The 19,902-nt window shown below is 40.7% G+C and overlaps 1 protein-coding gene across 1 annotated transcript in view; it reads right to left on the bottom strand.

Annotated features, from left to right (window-relative positions):
• Positions 1-9,241, bottom strand: part of CLPX (caseinolytic mitochondrial matrix peptidase chaperone subunit X) — a 44,144-nt gene extending 34,903 nt beyond the window's left edge. The window contains exons 1-3 of the mRNA XM_081094338.1: positions 8,877-9,241; positions 1,728-1,888; positions 683-800 (exon numbers count right to left, since the gene is read on the bottom strand). Coding sequence (XP_080950464.1) covers positions 683-800; positions 1,728-1,888; positions 8,877-8,955 — 358 coding nt within the window. The 5' untranslated portion in view covers positions 8,956-9,241. The remainder of the gene's footprint in view (positions 1-682; positions 801-1,727; positions 1,889-8,876) is intronic.
• Positions 9,242-19,902: the final 10,661 nt, after the last annotated feature.

Here is a 19,902-nt window from a genome sequence, read left to right as displayed (position 1 = left end):
GCATGGTAACCTAATACAGTTTCTTTTTTCAATCAAATATATATCAATCACAGATCCCTCCTCCCAGAACTATATTATTTCATTCACTAAATGCTACCCCTTCAACAACTTATTTTTTTGTTTTATAAATTATAAGTAAAGCCTTTCATTCAATAAATTTTTAAAATTTATTTAGAGAGAGAGGAAGGGAGGGAGGGGGGAGAGAGGAAACGGGGGGGGGGGGGAGATCATCAGTTTGTTGTTCCACTTATTTAAGCATTCATTGGTTTATTCTTGTATGTACCCTGACTAGGGATTGAACCCAAAACCTTGGCGTATCAGGATGATGCTCTAACCAACTGAGCTACATGGCCAGGGCCTCATTCAATAAACTTGAATTATTTTACAGATATAATATATAATACAAACAAATAAAGTATAATAAAAAATTCTTAAGATCCAAATTTAAAATAAACAACCAAAATAAAGAAGCAAATAGTTTTCTTAAATACTCTCCTACACACAGTGTAAAATATTACTAGGCCTGGGGATTTTTAGTATCTGGTGAACATAGGAGAGAATCATGTAAGTTCAGGAAGAAAATAACCTCGGTTTATATAATTTATATATTTATACAATTTATATATATAATTTATATATAGAAAAGGTAGAGAAAAAGAACAACAACAGAAGTAATACTTACACACAAAGGTCTCTACATGTGTGCACAAGTCACCACATTTAGGGCAGCGTAGCTGGTTTCCACCTTTCCCAGAATTCCCAGAGCCTGATTTTTTACTGCTTCCCTCACTTGCTGATTTCTAAAGTTTTTGGAGAAGGAAAAAGGAGAGTGTCAATTATTAATTTTGGGCAATCATTTTATATGTAAACAAATATAAACAATATAGTTTATAATTAATCTTACAATTTTTACAATTTCTAGAATGAAATCATTTGCATAATTTATATCTCTACTATTGCTGGCACATGTAGGTATGTGCCAGCATGTATAATAAAAAGTTTTCTTTTAATGACTCAATAAGAACTAGGAAAAAAATTTCTGTAAGTATAAAACTACATTCCAATTAAATTGAACTGGGTGTTATTACCATGTCAAGTAGTGATTCTTCACTTTCTTGAATCTAACTTTTTTCATCTCTAAAATAAAGATATCACCTACTTCAGAGTCACTGTTAGGATTAAGTGCAAATATGAAAGCACCAAGCATTTTGTCTCGCATTTAATATTAACTCAAGTGTCAGTCAAATTAACATAATAAAAAATCTGATAATTCACCGACCCAATACAATCACCAATTATCTACTTGCTAGCTACAGAGTAGCCCAGCATTGTCATAAAGATATCCAAGATTTTTAGTAGAGGATGAAGTGGGGTTTACACTGTTATGAGTTGTAAAAGTTGTATGAAAGTAGGAAGTGATGGCTATTCCTAATTCAACCCTACAGACTAATTACATAGGTTACTTAATGAAGCTTCTTTACAGCTTTTTTTTTGGGGGGGGGGGGGGGGTACCGCGGGAGGTTGGCCGGCTATAGGAGGTTGGTTGTAGGAGCGCACTGACCACCAGGGAGCAGCTCCTGCGTTGAACGTCTGCCCCCTGGTGGTCAGTGCATTGTCATAGCAACCGGTCATTTGGTCGACCCAACCGGTCATAACGGTTGCTTAGGCTTTTATGTATATAGATTGCTTAAACAAGGGAACTCAAATATGTACATAGATGCCAATACCTTATTTCCATCTCCAGAGCCATCTTTACTTATCCCATCTTTTGAGGCTAAACATGCTGGTGTTTCTGTAAAGGTTCTAAAAGGAACTCTTCGTAGAATCTGAGTTTCAAAGGTCCCAAGCCTTCCTAAAACAGGTATATGAATGCGACCACAAGAAATACCTGAAAGTATAAAAAATTTATTAGTCTGCACATCAAATATTAACATTCTTTCAATAAATACCCTGGAAACAAAAATTTGTTAAGCACAAGAGGTTGAAAAAGTTAGTTTTCACAGTAGTACAAACTGCTAAAGAAACTAATATCATTAGAGGCAAAGCCCTCTCAAATACAGGCCAGACCTGGGCCTTGGACAGATTCCAGGTGAGTAAAAAATTTTTTTCTTCCTAAGCCTGTCTTTTGGAAGTAAGGAAAGACCACCAAGGTCATAACAATGAGTGACTCAAAGTTTGAGATAAGTAGTTCAACATCTGCCTTGTTTGTAGGGGGAAAAGACCATTTATCTCCTATATTCTTATTCTTCTTATACTAGAGGCCTGGTGCATGACATTCATGCACGGGGGGGGGGGGGGGGGGGAAGGAGAGGGGGTCCTCAGCCTGGCCTAATGAAATATTTCAATCCTACAGAAAAAAATATAATTCAGTAAATACTCTGTAACCACCATTCTGCTTTCAAGGATTTTAACTTTCTGACATAAAGTTAAAATTCTTTTAATAGAATGTAAGTTATTACTTAGCAAACTTTTCCTGGAAAGGACCAGGATAATAAATATTTTCAGCTTTGTGGGCCACATAGTCTCAGTCTATTGCCTGTAACAGGAAAGTAAATGTAAACAATATATAAACAAATGGGTGTGGCCAGATTTGATCCATGGGGTCATTGTTTGCTGATCCCTCATTTTTCTTACATAAATCCAAAATAAATTATAGGCAACAACAAAAGAGCCACACTGCATACTATGAGGCAGCATTTCCCAAGCTGGTCTTCAAAAGTATTCCTTACACAAGAAAATTGAATGATCCTAGATTAAACAAAATGCCATATATTTCAGTACTGAAGGGATATTCAGAACCTTGCATAAGCTAACCTACATTAATGAACTGCCAAGAAGGAAGTTCCCCATCAGTTTACCAGAGTGCTCTTAGGAGGTAATAAAATAAACAACAAAAAGGGTATGTGTGTTTATGTTAATATTCAAATAAATTTAAGATATTGTATTTTTTTGCCCCCCTCATTTAATTCCCTGCAAAATTCTCAAATCAGGCTTTAAATTTTTATTCTACACCTGTTAGAGCTTTTAAGAGATCATGCACATATGTATGTATTGTATCCAAAGCCAAAAACTGGTTTAAAATTAAATCCTTCAAACAAATAAATTTCTTAGTTATATAACTAGTATATTAATTCCAATTTTCCAACACTATGCAATGATAGAATAACTAATTTCTTTAGCTATTTATCACCCTAGGCCAGCGATTTTCAACCAGCGCGCCACAAGAATTTCTAAAATGTGCAATACCTGACTATTTAGCAGGGGCACTGACCTCTTTTCCCTTAGATTGTCAAATTAAAAAATGACAACAGCCAACATAACAACAGCAGTCCAGTGTGAATGCTTTATCTTGAACCATAAGTATATAGGCCATATAATAGAGTTGCATCTTATTGGTTACGTCGCATAAGGTTGGGTCTGACTGGTTAATTCTTGGTACTAGAAAGCTTTATATACAAGTATAGGCACCTGATTTTTTAAAAAGTCACTTTGAGCCTTGGCTGAGTAGCTCAGTTGGTTAGAACATCATTCTGATTCACCAAGGTTGCTGGTTCGATCCCCAGTCAGAGTGCATACAAGAATCAACTAATGAATGCATAAATAAGTGGTACAATAAATAAGATGTTTCTCTCTCCCTTCTTCCCTCTCTAAAATCAACAAATTTAAAAAACAACAACACACAAACTTTAAGTCATTTTGGAGCAAAAAGGGTAGGTAATTACTATTATTTTTTATAAATCAATCAGAAGTATACCTATTTTTTGTCAGATCAGCAAAATATATGTTTTTTGGTATGCCACAAAATTTTAGTAATTATTTATGTGTGCCATGAGATGAAAAAGGTTGAAAATTGCTGCCCTAGGCCATCGTCTGTTCCACAAAGTACAAAACTGAAGGCATCAAACTTCTCAGGAAAGATACAAATAAGAGAAACCAAATTTTTTCATCTCTATATAAATACTGAAAACGGTTTAAGGTTTGACACCCCAATCCCTAATTAGACTGTAAAACTTTGCTTAACACTATTAAACTTGAAAATTAATTTTACAAAATACAATTGATGATTTTCTCTTAAGGAATGTTTTCAAAAGACATTTCAAATTTTTTCAAGTGCAACATTTCATTTTTTGCAGTAAATGACAATTGCCATTACTCCCTCATAAAAATGAGATTTAAGGTAGGTCATACATTTTAAGCTAAACATGTTTAATGTTTTGCCAAGGACAGAATATGATTTAAAGACTATGACAATATAAAAATCAAGTCTAGAAAAAATAATGGGGAGAGGAAATCAAGACATGTAGAATGTTAATGGACATTGAGGCAGGGTGATGGGTATTTGGCAGTTCATCGTCTATTTTGTGTATGAAAATGTTCATAATAAATTAATATGAAAGGTAGCAAAATAAAATTATAATCTATGTAACAAGTATAGCTTTTTAAATTGAGCCATTACAATGTATTCAAAAAGAAAACTACAATTATAACAAAATTATGTGAGACTATTTTACTTAGATGTTTAGACAAAACAACCCTGAATTATCACATACAGTGGATGTATTTTTTCCCACTTACAATAAAATATATCTTTTAAAATAGTGTTTAACAATTTACAGTATCTAATATTATTAGAAAATAAGCTGAAAAGAAATTATCTTTGGAAATTTAAGAGAAATAAAAACTGTGAACATAATCCTCTTAAAGTCTACTTGAATAGAAAGAAAAATAAGTCCCCTTAAATAACTTATTAATGCAACTATACAGTCACCCCAGAAAATACTATCTGAAAAACATGTTTGTGTCATTTAAACTTCAAAGTTTAAGAATTTCTTTGCTGGCCCTAATGGTATGGTACTGTAGTGCTGTTTTAACTTTCTATAATCTATGGGCTATAGCCACTATACCAACAAGATGCCATTAATACTAAACCTATGGCTCTCAAACTTGAGCACACATCAAAACCACCTGGGGAGCTTGTTAAACCATAGTAGGGGACCTTCCCTGGTTCTGATTCAGAAGGTATGAGGTGGAACTTGCATTTCTAACAAGTTCCCAGGTGATACTGATGCTGCTGGTCTGGAAACCACACTTTTAAACCACTGTCCTTCTAAACAATTTAAATAACCATTCACCAATCATATAAATCTTCACAGAAATCATTGCAGCAAACTAATCAGGAGTTTTTAACCCTTTTTGAGCCATGAACCCCTTTGGCAGTCAGGTGAAGCCTACAGACAGGCCCCTTCTCAGAATGTTTTTAAATGTATAGAATACACAATAAAGAAAACCAATTATACTGGTTATCAAAATATTTAAAAAATATTCTTCTTTACTAACAGAATTAAATAAGACCTAATAGCTATTATAACTACCATGATTTCAAAGGTGTGAAAAGTATAAACAATATATTTTGAGATATATGCAACTGTAATGACATGAAAATAATTTGTAATTTTGATTGGTGACAAATTCAGATACTGCGGCTACTGTAGATTTGTTGCCTTCATTCAGAATTGAAGGAAATGCTGTATTTCACATCAAGATTAGTGAAAATAAAGTTCATGGAACCTCTGAATTCTATCCCCAGACCCTTTTGGAGGCCTGTAAACTCCAAATGAAAAAAATCCTAAAGGCAAAAAGAAAAGTATTTCTGTGAAGTGTATTTCAAAAGATTACTTGGCAGCAATGACAAAAGATAGTTAAAAGTTAAACCATTTACAAACTTCTGTTATATAGATAAAGCTTTCTGAGTTTCAGAGCAAGTGTTTTTAAAAAGAAATATTAGAATAAGGTACACTTATTTTCAGGCTATTACAAAGTATGTGAGTTATTTATTCAACTTTTAAATATGTGACTGCCTATATTCAATCTTGAATTAAGCATTCTCCAAAACATACAAATGATTCAGTTTAAAAGATAAACCCATCTTTAATTTATATTTTAGAAAGATAGAACTAATGAAAAATTTAAACTATTTGCTGTGACAATATTTAAGTGCATAACGATTGATGAAATGGCAAATCAAGGTAAATGATCACTTAACACTTGGCCTCTAACCTCTAACACAAATTGGGGAAAAATTCAAAACTCACAAACAAAATCAGCAATTCAGTACATGCTTACTGCTTTTATTAACCTCAAATTTTCATGTTATGCCCAGGTTATTGTTTCATGTATTTGAAATACTTCTTAAAAAAAAAAAAATAGCGTCACTCCTATGATAGCTTTCCTCGAGTTTAAAAATGTTTGACGGGTTTTCACTAAGGCTAGTCTGCTGCACTGAAGATGAACACGCCAACAAAACAGAAACGTTGATTAAAGAACTAAAGATATTGGGGAAAAAAACAAATAAAGATATTGTATCATTTATTCACTTTGCCTTATTTAAACTGTACTGTATTTAACTACAGAGAAAGAGAAATAAAATTATAGTCTAGGCATATTATGTAACAATCATGAAAATTATGGACATGTTTAAGCATCTTCATATCATTACACCTTCATGAGGTAACACCTTTTAAACAGACAAGGACAGAAAGCAGCCAGAAATCACAATTCTGATCCTACAATTCTCACAGCCAAATTCAGACCAAATACTGCCACTCAGAATCTTTTAAATGGAATCAAGCATTTCTGAATACACATATTTAGAAAACAAATTTACTTATACATGCAAAGTACATTTTTTAAAATAGACACTAAAATTTAAAAATACATGTGATGTGGGTAGAAAAAATATTTAAAATTTCTCTTTACCACAGGTTCCATATTCAAAGAAACTAATGAGGAAAAACACATTGAACTGGGTACACATAGGACATCAGGAAAAGAAAATAGATCCAGTATCTAGGATGACAATTTAATTTTCCAAATAATTTGTCAAACTACCATTTAATATATTTAAAGTCTAACATGACAGACCAATGGAAATAAAGAATAACACTGTACTTCAGAGCTCTGAAATGCCCTTTATTCTTAATTCATTTTACAATTTTGTGTTAGAAAACTAATTTGATCAAGTTCTTTTGTTTGTTTTTATTATGTTGTTGAAATTCTTAACTCTACTGTTTATAAGAATAAACTAGTTAAAGTTCAATTCAGATTTTTCTATCTTTTGCCTTTCTTGCTTTTTTTCAGGAGTTTTAAATAAAAATAATCCTCCTGGTGTTTAAGGCCTTAAAGAAAATACCTCTATATTATTGTAGACTTGTAGACTTTTCTACTATGAAAAATAAACATTTTATGTAATTATGTTTCGGGAAAGTCTTAAATCAATGTGAAAAGTATTTTGCTGTTTGTCATGTAAAAATATGAAATTCTATAATGACCTTGAACACACATATACTTTGTCCATTCCGAGAAACAATATTATTATTTGTCTGCTCTACCAGATTGAAACTTGAAGGTGAGTGAGGCCTCGTTCACCGTTCTCCCTCCAGCGCCAACACAGCCGAGCAGGCCCTCCACAAACACATGCCAAGGTAATGCATTTAACCCTGGGAGTGCCGACCAATATCCTAGGGGCTGGGCTAAAATTGCCAAGGCATTTTTGCCGATTTTACAGTTTAGGGAAAAAATTATGAATCGCCAGTAAATGAAGTTACATATTCAAAAACTTAAGGAAACCTTTACTACATTGACATATTTAGCAATATCATCGTCACGAACAAAAGCAGACTTAGAACTGGACGCCATTTGGAAGCTTTGACAGCGCGCCCCGCACTTCTGGCGAAAGACAGACAGGAGGAGCGCGACCGAGCTCCCGGGCACGCTAAGGGTTAGAGCTGTCACTTTCAAGTGTTTGCAACTCCAGTTCCGGGAATAGGGGCCTGTACTTGCTCAGGTTTAACAAGGTCTTGGGACTAAACTCACTCCTTTACACTTATGTATCACTTTACAAATGCTTCTGCCCACATGCTCATCTAATTCCTCTGTGAAATAAACTGTCAGAAAAAAAAATGTACATGTCGTCAACAACAACAACGTTACCATTAACCTAACATTTAGAAAAAGGGGGCTTTTTAAAAACGTATCCAAGGGTCATAAGCTGTCAACCCCAAAGTGAAACGGATGTGTCTAGAAGTGAGGTGATTATAACAGGATCCCGCCTCATAGTCTGAGCGCCATAAATTCGGGGGAGAGAAAACATGGTTTCTTTTCCGGGACCTCCCGGCTGGAGTGCCTTTCACAGCTGCTGATACACGGAAGGAAGGAAAGGCAAACAGCGCCGCCCCGGAGAGACTAGGAGACCGGCCAGTTGTGATGACAACTGCCGAGACCTGAGCACCTGAACCATGTCCCGAGCCCCCGCCGCTCCCCGCAACCTGCCTCCGTGCGGGCGTCGGCGGCCGCACAATGGCAGTGACTCGGCGCGCCCCGCGCGGCCGGCGGCTGGGACAGCGGCCCGGCGCCCCGCGGCCCCCACCGGGCGGGCCCCACCGGGCGGCCCCCCACCGGAGCCTCCTCTGAGCTCCCGACAGGCCCGAAGGGAGCCCGGTCGCGCTCCGGACGAGGAATCGCAGCGGGGCAGGCAGCAGTCTTCGGAGGAGCTTTGCGTAGGGCCCGGGGACATATTTAACGAGAGGAGGAGCATTTTGTGCCTTTCGGGGTGTCTGCGAAGTGGCCCCCTTCTGGCCCTCAAGTCCGGGGGCTGGAAAGTGCGCGAGCGGGGGAGCACCGGAGTTTACTTCCAGTTTGAGAAACAGCTGCCCTAGAGGCTGGCAGAGCCCCGCTCTCCCCGGAAAGCAGAGCGCCAGGCGAAGCGCCGCGCATCCCGCACTCTCTCGCCATGGGTAGGCCTCTGGCTCTCCCCGGGTCCCCACCGTCGGCCGGGACACCCCGGGCCCAAAGGCTCAGGGGAAGTACTACTTCGTTACCTCTCGGCGCGGAGGCAAGCGAGGAAGTGATGAGCCGCGCGGCGACCGCTCCGCAACTACAAGCGCCGCAGCCAGACATCTCCGCGGGGCCTAGGCCGGCCTTCTCCCGGCTCTCCTCCGAGTCTCTGGAGCCCGACTCCTACTTGCAGGGCGCGCTGACCAGGCTCCGGACCCTCCCGCCAACCCCTAGGCCCAATGCAGACTTCGTCCGCCAGGAAGCCAGGTCTGCGCGTTCTCAGCGGCCCTCTGTCGTGTACCCAATACTGTAGACACCTAACCCCTCTCCCTCCCTCCCCTCCTCCTCCGCCGCCTCCCCATCCCCCACCCCACACCCGCCTACCGGGCCCGGGGAGCGTGCGCGCGCCTGCGTCCTAGGCCTAGGGAGGGGCGTTGGCACGTGCTACGTGTGTGTACGTGAGACACCGTCGTACGGCGAGGGGAAGGGGGCGGAGACCTCGGAGCCAATGAGCACGCTGCGATGGTGGCTGGCCCTAACTGCAGGAACTCCAAGTCCCGAAAGGCAATTCTTCCGGAACCAACTTTAATCCTAGTGTTGGGAAAAAAAAAATTGGAGATAAACACAGAGGTGCAGGCCGGGAGTTGTAGTCCTAACCCGTCGCAGTCAAGTCCTGGTCCTTTTCGATTGGTGGCAGGGAAGAGGAAAGTGAGACCGGTGGCTTAGCCAGCCCCAGGTGGAGTCTTTAAAAGCTTTTGGCTGCCGCGGGATGTTTCAGAAATTCCTTTCGTGGGGATTCCATATCTTGGCTCCTTGTTTTCCTACTTGTAACATGGAAGTGGCTTTTTTACCGAGTCCCCCTAGCAACAACTGTTGGATGATGGCTCTCTTTGTTTTATAAACCAGTGCTGATAACTTGCAGCTGTTGCTAGTCCCTGACTGCTTTACAATCCTTTGATGGTTCCCTTAAACCTGATCACACTCTGGTAAATCGTTCCTTCATTAACTCTCTTTGAGTCCTCTGTCTGCATGGCTGGTTCCTCTGGACAGCTAAAACAGATCAACCCTGTACAAGGTGCAGGATGGTGACAAATTAATCAGACTCTTCCCATCTGAGCTGGCGCCAGACTATTTGTGTATTAAGATTTTGATTAACTCAGAAGCCCAGAGAAATTACCAAGTGATCTTGGGTGCTTCTAGTTCTGAATTTGGGGGGAGTTGGGCAAGCTAGAGTCAGGACTAGGCCACCCAAGTTATTTAGCCCTCATCAGTCTTGGATTAGAGAAATGTGGCTTCTAGTTCCGAGGGTCTGGCCAGGAGAAGGGGCATTGGCCTTGGCCCAGGCCCAGCACGTGGTGTTGTGTTTCTTCTAAGGGAGCTGACTCCTGGTATTCCCTCAGTTGAAAGTGGCAGACACCAGAACCAGAGCCCAGGTCTTCCTCAGCTGCCTCCATTAATATAATTCTGAGGAAGGAAAGACTCTGAAGTTCTCTCAATACAGTGTTTTCAAATTATGTTCTTAGAATCCTTCAGGAGCCATTGCTCTCTGGCGGGGGTGAGGAGACTAAGGGGCCTCCTCTGTCTCTTATTCCACCCCAAGGTCAATTAAAACAGCTCTGCTTTTATCTGTTTATCTGTTTCATGTATTAGGGTTTTGTTTGGAAATAGAGTTCTTTAGCTCTAAAGCAATGTTTCAAAACCATTGATTCTAGGGCAAACCTTTCCTTTTAGCAATGACCTAAGCAGGTCGCATGGATCCTAACACCCAACTTAAATATTCATCCTCCCCTACCTTCTATTTCAATTATATGCACATTTCTTTCTCTGGTAGGTGGCAAGAATGGCACCAGTTGTATGACCGGTGGGGTCAGATCAAACCTGGGTTCAGCAACCTTGGTGCTTGGGTTCTGGCTAGGAAATAATTCAGAGTCCAGGAAGGACCCTCAAGTGGCCAAGGAGATCATGCTGGTCCTGATGTCAGCTGATATTTTGTGGATTCTGCAACCGAAGGAAGTACGTGTCCTTGACCAGAATTGAACCTGGGACCCCCTCAGTCGGAGGGGTGACACTCTAACCATTGAGCAAAACCGGCTAGGGCCAGCTATGGCTGATTTTATTGCTTATCTGGGCCTGGAGCGGAAATACAACTGAGGCACAGATATTCTCTCTAAGGACAAAAGGTCAGTGGGTCCAAACCACACAATGGCCCAACCAGCAATATGCTAGGGGAGAGAAAGTCACCCTGGGGGCAAGGTCCCACCCTACAATTGATTGTCCATTGCTAGGCACCTGGGGCTTTCCATCCTGGAGACCTTCTCTACCTGGCTTATCGTTCTTGCTCTGCTCATGTCTGTCTAAATGCCTACAACACTTCTTAGTCTACGAATAATGAATTTTTAAATAAAATCTATAGATTGCTATAAAGCAAGCTAAATAAAAGCTTAATGAAGTTAAGGCTCATCTGGGAGCACTCCATGGAGCTTTCCCTTTCTCTGTCTATTCTAAGAGCTGGATTTCTCATTCATTCTGTCAATGACTATTTATTAAGCACTATTTATTACATGCTGGGCACTGAGGAAATAACATTGAATCACATACACACAAAAATGTTTTCCTCATGGAGCTTCTATTGTAGTGGGGAAATATAAGACAGTAAATTATATATATATATATATATATAATATCCCACTGATATGATGACATAGAATATCCTTATATTGTTGTGTAATATATTCTTATATTACTCGCAGGACAATTGAGCATTTCATTTTATTTATGGGTTGATGTTTTCTGTTTTGCCTGTATCCCAACGACTATGAGCTCTTTGAAGGCAGGTATTTTATTATATACTAGGCCAGAAAATCTGACATATAATCAGAGAAAATTATAATTGACAAAGAAGTGAGTATTAATAGACACAAATTTGTACAATGGTTAATCCAACTGACTGAGTATCTCAGAAGAAATTCCCAGGAGATTCCCGATTAGAAGAGTGTAGACTTTGCCCTAGAAAATAAAAAAACAAAGGGATCTTTACACAACTGTTTAACTTTTTTTCAGTAATGTGAACAAAGGTCATGTGGCTCTGGCATTAGACTGGTGATGGTTTCATCACACTGGCAACATGATTTTGGTAGTTTCAATACATCACCCCAAATCTGTGCTCTGTAGGTCAGAATATACCTTTGATTATTAGGATCAGCACCCAACAGGCATGGTGTAGGTCTTAAAGTTGTGTTCAAATTAGGGAACTTGTACCATGGAGATTGCTGGGGTTCAGCCCCAGCGGTCCAGGGGTTCCCAAAGGTGTGGACAGAGTTGGCGAAAAATGAAGGACACAGAGACAGCGTTCAAATGATCAGCATAGCCAGGTTCTCTGTTTATTGTCCTGTTACATCTGTATTTATACCATTTGATCCTATAAGCATGCCTCTATAGTTACATCATCATATGTTTTGGGTCCTCCTTTTACCTTCTACAGTTCCTTGTTTTATGTTTATAGTTTCTTATTTGACCTTTGATAAAAATCTTATCTCTATCTAGCTCTTTTGATTTTAATATTGTCTAGGTTAGTCTCTGTGTTCCATTATAAGGGCTAGTTTGTTGTCTCTATTCCAAGGTCATTATCCTATTATTGTACTATTAAACTATTAGGAAATAACTGAAGGAGATTTTTCTATTCTATGGCCTAAGTAAGGATTATGTAGCTTAAGCATGATTGTTCGTAGTTAAGGTGATTAACTACCCGCCTGGGACTTAGTTAAGGGATTTTACTGATTTAGTCCCTTCCCTAGCCCTATTCATCCCTAACTCCAGGGAAAAAATCCCCACCTGGGGAAACAACCTTTCTTGGGGAGGTGGCTCTGGTTATAACACATAGCGCTAAGAAGGGGAGCAAACATATTAAGAACAGTATGCCATATACGCCAGGTCCCTTGAAACATATGCTGTGCAGATGTTTCTTCCCTGCAGCGACTGTGTCAAGCAGCAAGGGTGGAACGGCTTCCGGTAGAGATATACCAAGACTTCCCATTTGGTGTTTGAGCACAGAGGGGCGTTAAGTTTTTATTTGCTTGTTTGTTTGTTAGAGGAGTATTAAGTTTAAATAAAATAACATCTATATTGGAAAGTGTTCGAATGTAAAGGATCATTCTTTAGGAACCACGTGACTATTTGACAAAGGAGCATGTTCCATTTTGCAAGTGTACATTCCCTGACCTGAAATTCACAGGTTGGGATGTGGGGAAGCACGGGATATGGTTAGAAAGTCTGTAAGGAAGATTCTCCGAAAGGTTGGGGGCCTTTCAGGGGAACCTTGCTGAAGGCGGCAGCCTCTGCCTTGACTTTTCCCAACAAGTCCGAGCTCTTGGGTATTTTACTGGAATCTCTATGTTTAGTCTTCAAACCCGACCTTATAGAAGCAGGTGCTTTCTCAAGGATACTTATCCTGCTGATTGTATCTAATAGTTAATTTTAGTTCAAGCTGTTGTTACAATAAAAGCCTAAGAACATAGAAAACCCTAAAGACTTCATCAAAAAATTATTAGAGTTAATAAATGAATTTGGCAATGTAGCAGGATACAAAATTAATGCCAAGAAATCTAAGGCATTTCTTTACACCAATAGTGAACTTACAGAAAGGGAGACTAAAAAAGCAATCCCATTTACCATCGCACCAAAAAATTAAGATACCTAGGAATAAACTTAACTAAGGAGGTAAAAGACTTATATGCGAAAAACTACAGGACACTGAAAAAAGAGATAGAGGGAGACATAAACAAATGGAAGAACATACCGTGTTCATGGATTGGTAGACTCAACATCATCAAAATGTCCATACTACCCAAAGCAATCTATAGATTCAATGCAATCCCCATTAAATTACCAACGGCATATTTCACAGATCTAGAACGAACGTTCCAAAAATTCATCTGGAATAAAAAAAGACCTCAAATAGCTGCAGCAATCCTGAGAAAGAAGAACAAAGTAGGTGGGATCTCAATACCAGATATCAAACTGTATTACAAAGCCACTGTTCTTAAAACAGCTTGGTACTGGCACAACAGACATATAGATCAATGGAATAGAATAGAGAACCCAGAAATTGACCCAAAGCACTATGCCCAATTAATATTCGACAAAGGAGGCAAGAGTGTACAATGGAGCCAAAGCCGGTTTGGCTCAGTGGATAGAGCGTCGGCCTGCGGACTGAAGGGTCCCGGGTTCGATTCCGGTCAGGGGCATGTACCTAGGTTGCGGGCATGTCCCCAGTGGGAGATGTGCAGGAGGCAGCTGATTAATGTTTCTCTCTCATCGATGTTTCTAACTCTTTGTCTCTCTCCCTTCCTCTCTGTAAAAAATCAATAAAATATATTTAAAAAAAAAGAGTGTACAATGGAGTCAAGACAGACTCTTCAATAAATGGTGTTGGGAAAATTGGACAGATACATGCAAAAAAGATGAAACTAGACCACCAACTCACACCATACACAAAAATAAACTCAAAATGGATAAAAGACTTAATCGTAAGACGGGAAACCATAAAAATACTAGAGGAATCCATAGGCAGCTAAATAGCAAACATATCGAAGGAATTTCTTCTCTGATAATGCTCCTAGGGCAATGGAAACTAAAGAGAAAATAAACAAATGGGACCACATTAACATAAAAAGCTTTTGCACAGCAAAGGAAACCATCAACAAAACAACAAGAAGACCCACTGCATGGGAGAACATATTTGCCAATGACATCACCGATAAGCGTTTAATCTCCAACATTTATAAGGAATTCGTGAAACTTAATAATAGGAAGGTAAACAATCCAATCAAAAAATAGGCAATGGACCTAGACAGACACTTTTTGAGAGAGGACATACAGAAGGCAGAAAGTCATGAAAACACGCTCAAAATCACTAATTATACGAGAGATGCAAATCAAAACAACAATGTGGTATCACCTCACACCTGCCAGAATGGCTATCATCAACAAATCAACAAACAACAAGTGTTGGAGAGGATGTGGAGAAAAAGGAACCCTTCTGCACTGCTGGTGGGAATGCAGACTGGTGCAGCCACTGTGGAGAACAGTATGGAGCTTTCTCAAAAAACTAAAAATGGAGCTCCCATTTGACCCAGTGATCCCACTTCTAGGAATATATCCCAAGAAGCCAGAAACACCAATCAGAAAGGATATATGCACCCCTATGTTCATAGCAGCACAATTCACCATAGCTAAGATTTGGAAACAGCCTAAGTGCCCATCAGCAGATGAGTGGATTAAAAAACTGTGGTACATCTACACAATGGAATACTACGCTGCGGTAAAAAAGAAGGAACTCTTGCCTTTTGCAACAGCTTGGATGGAACTGGAGAGCATTATGCTAAGTGAAATAAGCCAGTCAGAGAAAGATAAATACCACATGATCTCACTCATTTGTGTAATATAGAGAACAACATAGACTGATGAACAGGGACAGATCCAAAGACAGAGAAACAGCAATCAGACTATTAATCCCCAGAGGGAAAGTAGGGGAGGGTGGGGGTAAGGGGAAGAGATCAACCAAAGGACTTGTATGCATGCATATAAGCCAAACCAATGGACCTAGACAACAGGGGGATGAGAACATGAGTGGGGGCGGTGGGGGGGAGGATGGGGGTTAATGCGGGGGAATGAGGACACATTTGTAATTCCTTAACAAAGAATTTAAAGATTAAAAAAAAAAAGCCTAGGAAGGCAGGCAATCAAGGCTATTTGCTCCTAAAGCAAATCAGCCCCTTAGCCTTCTCTTTCACAGAAATGTGTGTCAAGTAATCATTCATCCATCATTCAGGGTCTGCCGGTCAGCCCCGGCATTGGGACAGTGTCCTTGCTCCAGGGTATAGCCACATAGCTATGAGATGGAGCTGAGCTTGGCATCTGGGCAAAGGGCAATGAGGTTCCAGAGGCACACTAGGACCCTTCTCTCTCACTTGGCAATTCATGGATAACCTCTGGCCAGGTTCCTATCAAGCCATCCCCACAAGTTATGGATTTGGAAACAGATTCATTTGAGATTTTCCTTGTAATAAAATGGCTCCTGCCAAACCGGTTTGGCTCAGTGGATAGAGCATCGGCCTGAGGACTGAAGGGTTCCAGGTTCGATTCCGGTCAAGGGCATGTACCTGGTTGCGGGCACATCCCCAGTGGGAGATGTGCAGGAGGCAGCTGGTTGATGTTTCTCTCTCATTGATGTTTCTAACTGTCTATCCCTCTCCCTTCCTCTCTAAAAATTCAATAAAATATATTTAAAAAATAAATAAATAAAATAAAATGGCTCCTCTATTAGAAGAGTGATAGCAATACCTGTGGCCACATCTTATCAACTCTTTGGAACAAAATACGTTCACATTACACCTACTTTCAGCTCTGTTCTGACAGGTTAATGATGCTTTAAAAAGAAAGTCAAATGCAATTTTCCAGCTCAAATAGTTTCCAGGATCTACTCCACTCCTCATCTTGAGTTATTTACCTCTTGTGAACAACATAGCTGAAGACACATAACTTTACATGTCTCCATTTTACATAAAAGTCTTTTTTCCCCCTTTAATACTTGATTCTACCTCCTAAGATTGTGAACATTGTGAGTTGCTAAGTGAAAAATGTTTTATAGGTTAGAGTCAGGGAGTCATCCAATTTAGCACTGGATTTTTCAGGTGAGATAATAGGCATGTGAAAAAACAAGGACTTGACCAAGGTGACATGAGTCAGAAATAGAAAGAGAAATAGAGTTCAAGTCTTCTGATTTTAAAACTTTATTTCTTCATCTTTTCTTTTTGAACCTAAAACTCCTTCTGATAAACATAAAAATCTTATCTCTCCACCAAAGATTTTGGTACAGCCTCTCAGAGAGCCATCACTCTGTTGGGAATCACTGTATCTTCTGAATAAAGGCATTTCTTTTTTAATGGCTGAACACTGATCCTTCAGATACTAGTAAACAGACATTGATGCTGCCAGGCACGTAACAGGAACTCAACATTTACATTTTAAAAGATAAGGACTTAAAAAAAGGGCTTATGTCGATAGGTAATATGAGATTCAAATAGTACAACACTGTATAGGACTATACTGAGTCGCTATTCTCTTTTATTTTTTTAAATATGTTTTTATTGATTTTTGAGAGAGCAAGGGAGAGGGATAGATAGAAACATGGATCAGCTGCCTCCTGCACACATACACTCCCACTAGGGATTGGCCAGAAACCCAGCCTGACAGGGAATGGAACAGGTGAGATCTTAATTCATGGGTTGATGCCCAACCACTGAGCCACACTGGCCAGGCACTTTCACTCTATTCTCATCTTGAGTCTCAGCAAGTGAGGTATTGCTGTCTGCATTCCAGATTTTCAGCTGAGGAAATGAAGACATAGAGGGTTTAAGTGACTTCCCAGGGTCAAAGCAGAACCAGGACTCACACAGTTTTCATCACTTCCTATATCCTCCTCCAAAAGCTGGTAAGATTTTAAAGGTCTGTATAATTTCCACATCCTACCCATAAATATCTCACATCAGAGACTAAAAAGCTGCCATTCCATTAAGGCAGTAACTTCCCCACCTTACCCCCCCCCCCTATTTTTCCCTAAGAATGACCTGGGTTGCCCTGGCCGGTTTGATTCAGTGGATAGAGCATCAACCAGCAGACTGAAGGATCCCAGGTTCAATTCTAGTCAAGGACATGTACCTCAGTCATCAGTGTTTCTCCCTCTCTCTCTCTCCCCCTCCCTTCCACTCTCTCTAAAAATCAATGGAAAAATATCCTCGGGTGAGGATTAACAAAAGAATGACCTGGTTATACTTAGGCCCGTGGACAGAAAACCGCGGCTCACGAGCCACATGTGGCTCTTTGGCCCCTTCAGTGTGGCTCTTCCACAAAATACCACATGCGGGTGTGCACGTACAGTGCAATTGAAACTTCATGGCCCATGTGCAGAAGTCGGTATTTTGTGGAAGAGCCACACTGAAGGGGCCAAAGAGCCGCATGTGGCTCCTGAGCCGCAGTTTGCCAAGCCGCAGTTTGCCGACCACTGACTTAAGCTAAAAAAGAAGGATCTCTTACCCTTTGAGACAGCATGGAGGGACCTGGAGAGTATTATGCTAAGTGAAACAAGCCAGTCAGAGAAAGGCAAGTATCACATCATCTCACTCATATGTGTAATCTAAAGAGCAAAATAAACTGATGAACAAAACAGATCCAGAGGCATAGGAGCATGGAACAGACTGCGGAATCTCAGAGGGGAGGCTCGGGTGGGTGGGAAGAAATTCCCCAAAGAACTTGTATGCTTTTATGTGTAACCCATGGACACAGACAACAGTGTGGTGGAGGCCCGGAGCAGGGGCAGGTGCAGGCTAGAAGGGGTCAATGGGGGAAAATGTGGACATTTGTAATACTTTCAACAATAAGTATCCTAGTATATATAAAGAGCTAGGTGCCCTCATGACCGAATAGGTGACCAGTCACCATGAAGCCCATGGAGCACCTCTCGGCCCCCCCTCCACGGCCCCCAAGCCATGAGGGGGTGCTGGTGGTGGGGTGGGACTGGGGACTTTAAGCAAAGGTGGCTGGCTGCTTCGTGGGGTGACCTGAGGAGCAGTTGCAGGGTGGGGGGAGGGGGAGTTTCACAGAGTGTCCAGCGGCAGCAAGCTTCGCAGAGCAGTTGGGCTGGGCTAGGCGGGGGTGGGGGGGGGGGTGGGGGGTGGGGAGCCTAGTGGAGCAGTCGCGGGGTTCACGGTGCGTCACATAGCATCGCATAGCATCACAGGGTGGCAGAGGCCATGCGCTGGAGGCCAGGCTAGGCCTAGGGACCCTAACTGCACACTATTTTGTGCGCTGGGCCTCTAGTTAAATAATAATAAAATACAATATACCTAGGCCCCTCCACTAAAGGTTTTGATAAAATAGTCTGGAGTGGGCATGGGAATCTATTTTTCTAGAATAATAAAATTGGGAGACGCTAAGGTGTATTTGTAGAAACGACTAAGGTGAATTTTCACTTTGGTGGTAAACGCCTGTGCTTTTACTTCTAAAGGTCTCTTTTTTAGGCTCCCCCCAGTTGCCACCACTTCCTCCCTCTGAGACTCCTTGCCCAGCCTTGATATTGTAGGGAGAACAATGGGATCTACTGCAGGATGCGCCTCATCCTCTTAGGCATCTCCTTGAGGGCTGGTGGTGACCAGATAGCACAGGATCCCGCCCTCCCCTCCCCCGGTCCTCAATTAGAGGTCAGTCCTTCTTTCTAATGTTCAGGAAAATGGCCAGCAGATGGCACTAACTCACCATGTCTTCCCTCTTTGAATGGAGGTGGGGGATGGGAGTATCCTCAAAGCTAATCATTGGAAATGGAGTACCCACTCTTGAAGACAGTGCTAGGAAATACTTGTTTCATTTTTTTCCAAAGGGCCCAGATGTCAATGGTAGCATCCCTGGTGCTTGGATCCCAGCTGAGTCACTTACCAGCTGTGTGACTTCTGACAAGTTATTTCATAAGCCTGTTTTTTCAACTATAAATGGGGGTGTTGACCTCCTAGGGTTAATGTGAGAAATAAATGATTCTTTGATCCATTGCTTCATAAATAATAAAGATATTTTTTGCTGTGCAGTGTGTAATTTATGGCTTTCCTTTTATGCCTATTGTGGACAAAAGGAGCCACATGCTAACCTGACAAGCTCAGGGAAGGCCTGCATGGCAGTCTTGCAAAATCAGAGACCTAGAGTAACCACAAAGGATGGTCTGAAATTAAATTTTAACTAAAAACAGGTTATAGTGGGTAGTCATGTCCTAGGCCAGTATTTTCCCTGACAAAGATGAACTTAGATCTTTACTGAGCCCATTTGTCTTTTTGCATCTAAGATAACATCTGAAATGTCTGGGTAACTTGTAACTTCCTTCCCCCCCCCCCAGACCCCTTGGGGCACAACCTAATATGCTGGGACAGATACAACAAATTCCTTCATTATCATGTTAATTGTTCCTGCACCCACCTAAGTATGTGTCTATCATTTTACTTTTTATCCAATCCCAGGACCCCCCCCCCC

The sequence above is a fragment of the Myotis nattereri genome (assembly GCF_964212035.1).
Source record: "Myotis nattereri genome assembly, chromosome: 1".
NCBI lineage: Eukaryota > Metazoa > Chordata > Mammalia > Chiroptera > Vespertilionidae > Myotis > Myotis nattereri.
This window is presented reverse-complemented; position numbering and strand designations above follow the sequence as displayed.